Genomic DNA, 11,060 nt, shown 5'->3' on the forward strand with positions numbered 1-11,060 from the left:
GATTTGATGCTAACGGAATGATTCCTTTTTGCACCATCTGCCAAGGATCCACACACGATTTTGGGGAGCTCATTTCACTCTATAAAAAGGAAAGCTAACCGATTGAAAAAGGAGAGAAGAAAAATACCGTCACTCTGCTGAAATCCCAAACGAACCTTACACCGAAAAGCTCCACTAAAACTCTGTATTTCAACTCTGATTTTCACACTGAAAATCAGGGTTTGAAGAGCTTGACCCCTTCAATCGCGTGCAAAAGGAAATGACAATCAATTAGAGGAGAAAGTCAGAATCAGACAGAAAACAAGGAGTGGATACAGAAGGATGGAAAGAAAAGGAAGAAACTTGAAACAACAAGCAAAAGAAGAGGGACAACGTCATACATACTCACCGAAGGTAATCATGGCCGTCAGGTCTTCGTCGGGGCTACGATGCTCCGGCGGAATCTTTCCCTTTTATTTTGCTTTAAAGTGCTTTGACCTTGTATTTTGACTCGTTAATTTCTGCTGTTGATTGTGATATAGAAAACGGGTTAGAAGCTAAGATTAGGTTTTCCTTTGAGGTTCCGATTCGCTACTATTTTCTAGATCCCGTCGAGGATTTGGAGGTTTGAGGGGATTGTGGTTGTTTGTCACGTTGGAAGTTTTGAACTTCATGTTCGAGTCCTGGTTTGTTTGAGGATGAACACCGAAGGGTGTTCATCGGTTTCCTTTCAAATTTTTTTTCTCTCTCTGCAGTTTTGGATTGGGACCATGCACCTGATTTAATAGGGAGAGGATATTTTCCAGAAAGAATGAAGAGCCGTTTTAAGAGAGAGAGACAAAATTATTTTGATTTATTTGTTTGCTTTAAGGGGTGATTGTTTCTTCTTTTAAAATTTTATTAAGAGTAAATTAATGTTATTGATGATAGATACTTGGGTGCTGTCAGATTATGTTCCCAAAATCTTTATGATGTTATCAATGAACAATGATGCGCGTGGCGGTAGCTAAACCGAGGTCAACCTTTTCTCTTCTCGGCGGTACCACTTGGCTGAGTAGGAGAGGATTTTGGGCCTTGTGGCCCATCCCGAAAATAACACTACTTTAAGTCCCTTGGGCCTTCTTTGATCCAATGTTTAGGGCCTAACTTTTTATTTATTTCCCAAACATTCCAATTTGGTCTACTTGGTTTATGAGCTATTCTTGATTGTTTTAATTAAAATTAAGATAACACTAATATTAGAAATATTTATTAGTTTGGTTTCGATTACTATTTTCAACTCTTCTTTTTATCTTGTTATAATATTATAATTAGTTAAATGGTGGATTAATGGTTAACGTCAACAAATAATTTACTTTATTTTCTAATAAATAAGTTTGACGTTGGTCCAATACCAAATAGTCTTTCCCAAAAGTATATTAATTCTAAATAAATTCAAATTCACCGTATTTAAATAGTATTCTCTTAAAAACTATTTAATTTAATTTTGAATGAAAAGGAGAATAATAAGCCTCCACTTCACTATCTCTCGACTATTCGAACAATTGGCGTACGCCATATTGCTCGGATTTTCGTCATTCATTTAAAACCCTAAAACTCCATAAAATTAAAATCACTCCACCAATTAATTATAAATTCTAAAAGTTTTATTTTTAATAATTAATCTTTGAATGAAAAGGAGAATAGTGAGCATCCGCTTCATTATCTCTCGATTATTCGAATAATTGGCGTACGCCATATTGCTCGGATTTTCGTCATTCAATTAAAACCCTAATAATCATACAATTTCAAATCAATTTTTCAAATCAAACATAGGTTCTAAATTCAAATTATTCCTAAACTTCAACCATCATATTCAAATCATTTTCCAAATCAACTACAAATTCTAAAACATTTAATTCTAAATTTATGATAATAAAGAGGATAGGAGGCGTACGCCTCACTATCTTTCGATTATTGGAATAATTGGCGTACGCCACATTGCTCGAGTTTTTGTCATCAAACTTAAAACACAATCGAATAAACTCAAATCACCTCTTATATCAAACCCAATTTTACAAAATAAACTATACAACTTCAATAGAGAATGGGAGGCGTACGCCTCACCACTCCTTGATTATTTGAATAATTGGCGTACGCCACCTTGCTCAAATCATCGACAAATCCAAACCTACCAACCCAAAATTCAAGCTATCTTCATAAATCGAATACAATATCTAAACATATCTTTTTACAATTTAAACCTCGGGTGATAAAAGATGGGAGGCGTACGCCTCACTGTCTCTCGATTATTTGGATAATTGGCGTACGCCATTTTGCACAAATTATCGACTTCCGACTAAAACACGTTAAATAAACTTGGATAAGGGAATAGGTGGCGTACGCCTCGTTATTCTTTGAATAAGCAAGTAGGAGGCGTACGCCTCACTACCGTGCGTATTCAACATCCACAAACAAACTTTCAAAACAATTCGAACGAAAAGGGAATAGAAGGCGCACGCCTTATTATTCCTCGAAAGAATTGAACGATTGGTGTACACCATATTGCTCAATCTTTCGTCGTTCCTCAAATCATCAACAAATCAAACCTAACTTCTCGCCCTCGAGCGATCGAAACCAATCAAATCCAAACACGTCAATTCAACTCGTCACCCCCGCGTGACCAAAACCCTTTCAAAAAGAACACTGTCAATCCTTTCTAATGCTGTAGCACCTCAAATTTGCACCTATCATTGTACATACATTTTCATATTAGGTTATAGCATATCATGGTCCACTGCATAGCATTGCATTGTCCCATTTGCCTCAAGTGCAAGATCATCAAGAGAATTAGGTCAAACTGATCAGGAGATCAGTCAACCAAGCAAGCAAGTGTGTTTCTCAAAGAACCAAGGCCCTAGGGTTGGCCCAACATGTTCACATGACTTGGGGGTCCATTTGAAGTGCTTAGGTCAAAGATTGGAGGCTCAGAGGTCATCAGTCCATGCACAATCAGTTAGAAACCCTAGAAAGTCAAACTTGGTCAACTGTGAATGATTTTATGGTTTTGATGGATGGATTTGGTTTGAGAGAGCTTATTCATGTCCCAATAGGCCTCATATATCATGGCAAACAACATCATTGAAGAATTTGAAGCCAAACAGAAAATTTCCAAAAATAGAAACTGGACCTGTAATTTTAACTGCCAAAAATGGAAACTTCTTGATCCCAAACTTACATCATGATACAAGCTTCAAATGAATTTTTGCCCAACATGAAAGTTGAAGATCTTGTTCTCCCATTTCCAAAAAGTCCAAGAACTCTCAATTCCCATGTATGGTTGGCAAGATATGATCAAATCATTTTCACAAAATCTTGAACTTCAAAAGGCCATATCTCTCAAACCATTTGGCCAAAATTGGTGAGGTTTTTTCCAACAAACCTCATTTAACCTCCTCTTTCCAAAAATGTATTCATCATGCACCAAAACATTGCCATTCAAAATGGCACTTTTGAACCTAGCATGTTTAAATTTCAAGTGTGGTACAAATTTGATTTTTTGATTTAAGCAATTTCCATCAGATTGGCCAATTGGGAATGGTTTAGGACATCATTTGTAACTTGTACAAGGCCCAAAAATCGTGCAGCATACACCCCATGTGCATTTGGTTGAAATTTAGCAAATTGACAAATTTGGTTCATTTGAGATAATGTTGATTAACACTTGATTAGAGAACACTAAACAGATGAATATAAACTCTTTTTCTGTCATTTCCAACCCTAGTAGCAGCCACAAAACTCAGAATTCACTCACTCTCTCAAAACTTCATTTTCTTGCCATTTCCAAAATCTGTTAAAAAAAACTCCAAAGAACTGAACCTGGCCTTGCTCGATCCATCATCTAAACCACATTGTGAGCTCTTTGCAACCTCATTTCACCAACTGCAAGGCTATTTTGCTGGACTGTTTTTCAGAATATCATCCATGGCAGAAATCGTGTACCTCCATGCCAAGCTTCATTGAGCCAAAGCATCTTCACCAATCATCATTTGGAGGGGTACTGGACATCTGTTCGAGCTCATACTATCAAAACAACAACTGTTTCACAACTTTCTTCAAAAACAAGTAAGAACTCGATCTCTCTATTTCTCAAATCCATGATATGTATTGTCTAGATCTTTTGTTCCTGAGTATTTTGAGCTTTGAACCGCATGAAATGGTTGGTTATTTCTTGAGTTATGATGAAATGAAGTTTGATGTTGAAATCTATTCTTGCTCGATTCATGAGTATTGTTGTGTTTTAATGGAAATTGATGATGGATTCGTGTTTTCCATGCTTGGATGATCATTTCTGTGTGCTCAATTTTGATTTCTGGAATTTTTTTGAGAAAACTCGAATTAGGGATGAAGATGGTATACACTGCACATAAACCCTAGCTGTTCTTGAACTTTTTCCAGATTTTCCTCTTTCTCACGTGCTGCATGGCACTGTTGGCCCATGAGCCAATCACCTTATTTCCTGGCCGTACCCAAAACGGCACCGTTTTGTTAAATGAACTCCTGAATTACCAAAATGCCATCCGGTCTTCATGTTATTTCATTTAAACATTTTCATTTCAATGTTTATTTCACTTTGGTTACTCATATTATAAAAATCATAATTCATTCATTTTAATTCCAAAATTCATGAAAATTTTTGCATCATCCCCTGCTTGATCCCTAGTTTTTTATCATGATTTTTGCTGATTTTTTGGATGAGTGAATTTTAAATGGCATTAGGGTTTGTAGCATGTGACCAATTTTTGTACATCTTGCCAAATCCTTTGTGAAATTGTGATGATATATCCAATGACCCTGATTCTTAGTGTGCTTAATCTAGACTCATTCATGTTTATTTTGATGTAAAGATCATGATTTTATCTTATCTGGATTGGGAGCTATGAATTTTTGAGGTAGGGTGTGACTATTTGTGTCACACCATTGATGTGCAACTTGTTGATTTTTGTATCCATGCCTATTGACCTCCAAATGGATTGTTTTTTTGCATGAAACTACTCTTGTATGTCTAGTTTGTATGTGATTTGAGATTTTCTCCCCTGTTTGACCAAAATGTTGACCTTATGTGATGCATGTTGCCATTTCATTTGTGAAATTCTCATACTTTATTATATGGACATGAAATTTTGCACGAGATAACTAGACATCCTAAGCTTTGCCATGGTTTTAGTCGCATTCATTTATCATACACCATCTCTGATTTATGATTTTTCTAAGTTGATGCATGTTTGGTTGACTTCATTGAGCATGTTCAAAATTGCTTTGACTTTCTGATTTTCATTGACTGCCTTCCACTTGTCCAAATAAGATGAAATTTGACATGCTTACCATGCTATGTGTTAGGATTGATCATAATTTATTTGTTGATTTTTGGAAATGTTTGAGTTGACTTTTGATGCAAGTCTTTCTGTTGACTTCTATGAGCTCTCATTTGCCATGTTTTGACTTCTTTTGCTTATGAAATGATGATGATGCATGATATGAACATGAACCCAATTGGAATTGTTTCTTGATTGATTAAACATGATTTTGAATGCTTGCCCTTTGCTGTTTTGACTTTTTCATTCTCTTTTGACCCTAGGCTTGCCCTAGTGGTCCTGTTACTCACTTTTGAGCTTGTGTTTTCAGGTTGACCAACAAATGACCAATGAGGCCAATTCTTTTTGATTGAGTTTGCTTGAATATCATTGTTTAACTTGTTGTTTTGTAGGTGGCTTGGCTCTCAAGCCTTAAGCTTTGTGCCTTGCACATTCATTTGCTTCTGATTAACTGTTAATGTCTGTTTCCTTTTGCTTAGATTTGAGTTTCATGCTAACATCTGCTTGACTATTTCAGGTGCTTTTAGTTGCTTAGTTCCTTGTGAACTTTTTGCTTTGCTTTGCTTGTATAAGCAATTTGCATTGAGGTATATCCCTTAATCTTCATGTAGTCTGGAAGACCTGGCCTGTTACTTGGCCAGGCAACTGTCTGAAGTCCTCCTTAAGAGGCAATGTTTGTGTATGTTTAAATCTTGTCCCTGTACATATGCAAAGTCCTCCTAAGTGAAGAGGCAATTGGCAGAACCCAAGGGATAAGCAACCTATCCCCTGCTAGTCTGTGTGTCACTCACATTGCTCACACTACCTGTGTTGATGCATAGTGGGTAAAAGCCCAAGATCTATAGAGACACTTGTGGATAGAGTTCCCCCATTCTGAACTCCCACACCTTCTGATATTGAAATGCTCTCCCTGGCAAGGGATAAGAGCAATGAGGCACACCCCTCATCTCCTTTCATCTGCTTCACCTTGGCTCTCAATGTCAAGGTTAAGAGCACCATCACCCAGTACCAGAGGTTTGTTTGTTGAGGTTGATATGACCCCTCGACTAAAACCTAACCCTTGTGTGAGCCTCTTGTGTGTATATAGTGTGTGCTACCTGTGCTTGTGTTTGTTTGCTTTGCTTCTTAGGGCTAGTTTAGATCTGCTTCCTGTGCAGAATAGGTCGTGCTTGACTTACTTCCTGTGCAAGTCAAGTGTGTGTGTGGCTTGCTTCCTGTGCAAGTCATGTCTAGGATAGGTTGGCCCTTGTGCCATTTAGCTAGAAACCTTAACTTAGGGTTGATTTTGCATGACAACATCTAGGCTCGAGTCGTAGTCTCCCTAGAGTTGTGTCTCCCTCTGTTATCTGGTTAGGCTAGGTCCTTTGTCCCTGCGTAGGGGAACTACATCGCCCTGATCTTCATACCAGATGAAGTATGTAGGCAGGAGATTGAGCTGATCTCTCCGGGCGCCTTTTTTCTTTTTCAACCCTTTGTGTCTTAACCACCCTTGTGTGTGTTCTGGTTGGAGTCCGACATAAGTCCAGCGATTGGCAGTTGGTTTCCTGTGTTTGTTTTGGTTCGGATGCTGATGTAAGTCCAGTGATTGGCATTCAGGCTCCACGTTTGCCTTTTCCTGTGTTTGTTTGTGTGCGTGTCAGCCGAGCTACGAATGCTCTGATTCTCCTTCGTCCAAGGAGATACGTATGCATAGGATGCGATATCCTAGCGAGCATGTGTCGTTTCCCAGTCCGAACTACTTCGACTCTGATGTCTATGCTTGATAGACTAAGTAGGCCCAGGATGCGATATCCTACCGAGTCAGTTTCAGTCAGTTTCTTTTGTCTCTTTCAGCCAGTGTGTGTGTGAGTTTGAGCAGTGTTTTAGCAACCAATTTCCTTCCTTCTGTGCGTGGATCCCGTAGAGTACTACGGATGCGTAGGGGTGCTAATACCTTCCCTTCGCATAACCGACTCCCGAACCCATTCTCTTTGGTCGCGAGACCATGTTCTTTCCTAGGTTTACTTCGAGCGTTTCCTTTCCCTCTTTTGGGATAAATAACGCACGGTGGCGGCTCTGTTGTTTCTTTTCTTCCCGCCGGTTTTTCGCGTAATGCGACAAATGCGCACAACAAACCAGTGCTAGAGCCTCCACCGAGAGTAGACAAGCCAGTGTTTAGCCGTTAGAACGCCGACCTACACAGTCGTTCATCAAAACAAAACACAACCAATATTCGTAGTAGCCCGAACTACAAATGCTTTGATTTCCTTATTGCACCATAAGGATACGTAGGTAGGAGATTGCTGTACCTTCGCGAGCACACTAATAAAAAACCTCCCATTTCCCCCATCCTGAGGTCTTCATCCACATCTATCATCAATTCTAATTACTCGAAGCAAGCAGATAAACAGTCAATTAACAGTCAAATAGCAAAATCAGACTAAAAGGTTCCCGTTGAGTACAACGGACGTGATGGGTGCTAATACCTTCCCCTTGCGTAATCGACTACCGAACCCGAATATGGTTGCGACGACCATTATTCTTATTTCTAAACGTTTTCTCGATATTTTCCTATTCCTTCATTGGAATAAATAAAGTTCGGTGGCGACTCTGTTTCGAACAACATTTTTTTTCCGCGTCCTATCGCGAGGGATCGCATTATCATCTTTTTTTGAGGTGCGACAATTACATGCGACTCTATATGAATAATGCACAAATACAAGCTATTCAAAATCCTTTAATTCTTAGTAAAATTGGTGTCCCCACAACGACAATAAAGTGGATGAATTTTTCTGAAATGAGTCATCTTATATCAAATGTATATGACTGAGTTTTAGTTTAGTTTACAAGACATAGTTTTTCGTAAATCGTTTTCCCTCTGCTAAGTTGCCTTCCAAATAATTTAAATGGCCGGGTTGTCTTGATTAGACAGATTGCTACTAAGATGCATTTTATACAAGCTTATTTGAAACGAGGGTGTCCTCTATGACCAACATTTGTAGAATGGAGAGAACGTCTTAAGGAAGAAACATCTGAGTGAGAACTTTGCTTTTTTGGATAGGATGCATGAGTTCTAGAAATTAAATGATGTTGAAAAATAATACAATAGAAAAAAGTCTAATGCGAAAAGTTCAATAAATTTAAAAAGATGTCATCGATTTTGATGCATTTTAATCGTATGTACTTCTAATTTTGTTGATTCACTATGTTCATTTTTATTCTTATATCTTCATTTTAAGATGTCCAAACATAATCTAAGCGTATAAATAAAGCATTACTTTTGAAAACAAATTAATTATTGAGTTTCTAGTAAGAGATGAGTCCTCTTCAATTCTGGACAAATTCTACATAAGAGTTTTTAAATGTTGTGAAACTGAAGTTATTAGACTAAGGTTTTGCTTAAATTGATGCAATGAGATGATATGAAGTGATATGAGATGAAATAGAATAAGATTACATTGTTTGAGTTAATTAAAATCAGATCCAGTATAATAAAATTTTATTATTCTATTTTATTTCATTTCATCACTTTTCATTAGCATTGTTTCCCTTAGATATGAGGAATAAAAAATTACATCACTTTCTACTAGTATTGATCACTTTCTACGAGTATTGTTCCCTTTAATATGAGCAGAATGAAAATTTTCATCACTTTCCATCAGTATTGTTTCTCTTTTATATGAGCAGAATCAAAAACTTACTTTGTTTTTATCGCTAATTATTCAAATAATAAAGTAATAAAATTTCTATTTCACTCTATTCTATTTTTGCTAAATTTCAATAACTCTATTTATCTTAAGATATTAAAATATAATCTAAAATAATATAATAAAATTGTATATCTAACGAACTAGAAATTTTTGTCTTAAAAAATCTAGCATCATACAAACAAAAAATTATTAAAATTTATATATGCAGATGGGTGGCTGACCAATTAAATAAAAAAATATTAAAACATAATAATTTTTAGTTTTATGCTATCTTTACAAGTACTCTGGCAGTGAGCAAGTTGTCCATTTACATATGGATAGTACTGCTTATAAAAAAATAAGAATGGATAAAACCATATATAAAACCAATCCAAAATATCCGGATCCATGTCCAGATCCACTTGGAGTTTCGCTTCACTTCTCTAGGGTTTCTCAAACGCATTATAGAATCTCTCCACTCTCAGATTTCCTCTATAGATTAAAGAAGCATCGGAGAACTAATTCCGTCGCCGGAAACCGAACGCCGTTGTCGGAAACAAAAAACCTGAACCGAAAAAAATGTCAAGCAAGAAGAAACACAAACGAAAACACAGCAACAGCGATGAAGACGACGACGTTTTCTACTACCGCTACTGCGCTTCGTCCTCAACCCCCAACACCACCACCGGCACCACATCCAGTAATCAACCCCAATCAAAACCCAACAACAAAGGATCATCAATAGGAGGAACAGGTGAACCCTTAGCACCATCAAAATCGACGCTATACGTTTCTAATCTAGATTACTCCCTAACAAACTCCGATCTCCATACGCTCTTCTCTACTTTCGGCCGCATCGCGCGTGTAACCGTTCTCAAAGACCGTCACACGCACCTAAGTCGCGGTGTCGCGTTTGTCCAATTCGTTTCTCGTAATGATGCCCAACGCGCCGTGGCGGAGATGAATAAGAAGATTCTCAATGGAAGGACTCTAACTGCTTCTATTGCTGCTGATAATGGACGTGCTCCGGAGTTTATTCGGAAGCGCGTGTACAATACTGAGACTGCTTTGTGTTATGAGTGTGGGGGGCATGGTCATTTGTCGTATGAGTGTCCTAAGAATCAGTTGGGGCCGAGGCCGCGGCCTCAGCCTAAGAAGCCGCGATGGGGATTTAGTGGGCTGAGGGACAGGGATGGGGAGGAGGAAGGTGATGAGGAGGAGGAGGAGGGTGGTCAGATTGCTGCGGAGCAGTTTGACGATAATTGGGCTTCTGTTGTGGATGATGAAGCAGGTGAAAGGTTGCTGGGGAGAAACAGAAATGATGATGAGGGTTTGGACAACAACAAGACGAAGAAGAAAGGGAAGAAAGCTGGGTATTTCAGTGATGAGAGTGATCATGATGATGATGATTGATCATGACTATGTAGCATTGACACTTCAGATTGAAGGTGTGTGTTTGGTATTCCGCATTACCGCATTATTCAACTAGTCCTGTGTATCGTGTCTACATATGTGCCAGTGTTTCATAGATCTAAATGGCAATTTTTTGTTTTTATCAAGATATGGTGTAATTGATGAAATTGTTTATATGTTGTTGGCTTGGTTGGATGTGTTTATGGTTTTGATCACAAGCACATGTTAGTTATTAGTTATTGTGGTAGTAATTAGTGATAGTGGTGGTGAATTGGTGATGAGCATTTTTGTGTATTCCATATTTTCATAGTTAATGAATGATGACAGACGAGTCTCTTATTTATCGGCTTAATTTAGCATTCGGTTTACCTGTAAAACAGAAAGGAAAAGCCTGTTCGTTATTTTTTTTATTTTGGTTCAGTAAAAACATGTAATGTAATCAAATTGTAACACCCTGGTTTACTTTATGCACATCTTGTTATCATATAAGTAAGGTTTTTAATTACAGTTGTGGTGGTTATGTTATGATATTTGATATGTAGAATATCGTAGTCAGATATAGCTGGATTTGATGTGGTTGTTGAGATCTTGAAAAGCATAGGTTGTAGACTTGTAGTCACAATTACTGTCGCCGTTCTTGTGGAAA

At 37.7% G+C, this 11,060-nt stretch overlaps 1 protein-coding gene across 1 annotated transcript; it reads left to right on the forward strand.

Moving 5' to 3' along the window:
- Nucleotides 1–9,580: 9,580 nt before the first annotated feature.
- On the forward strand, nucleotides 9,581–10,414 carry LOC127137503 (U11/U12 small nuclear ribonucleoprotein 31 kDa protein). The gene has a single exon (XM_051063962.1). It carries the CDS (start codon nucleotides 9,581–9,583, stop codon nucleotides 10,412–10,414), a length of 834 nt encoding a protein of 277 aa, XP_050919919.1.
- Nucleotides 10,415–11,060: the final 646 nt, after the last annotated feature.

This window comes from Lathyrus oleraceus, chromosome 4, assembly GCF_024323335.1.
Source record: "Lathyrus oleraceus cultivar Zhongwan6 chromosome 4, CAAS_Psat_ZW6_1.0, whole genome shotgun sequence".
Lineage (NCBI taxonomy): Eukaryota > Viridiplantae > Streptophyta > Magnoliopsida > Fabales > Fabaceae > Lathyrus > Lathyrus oleraceus.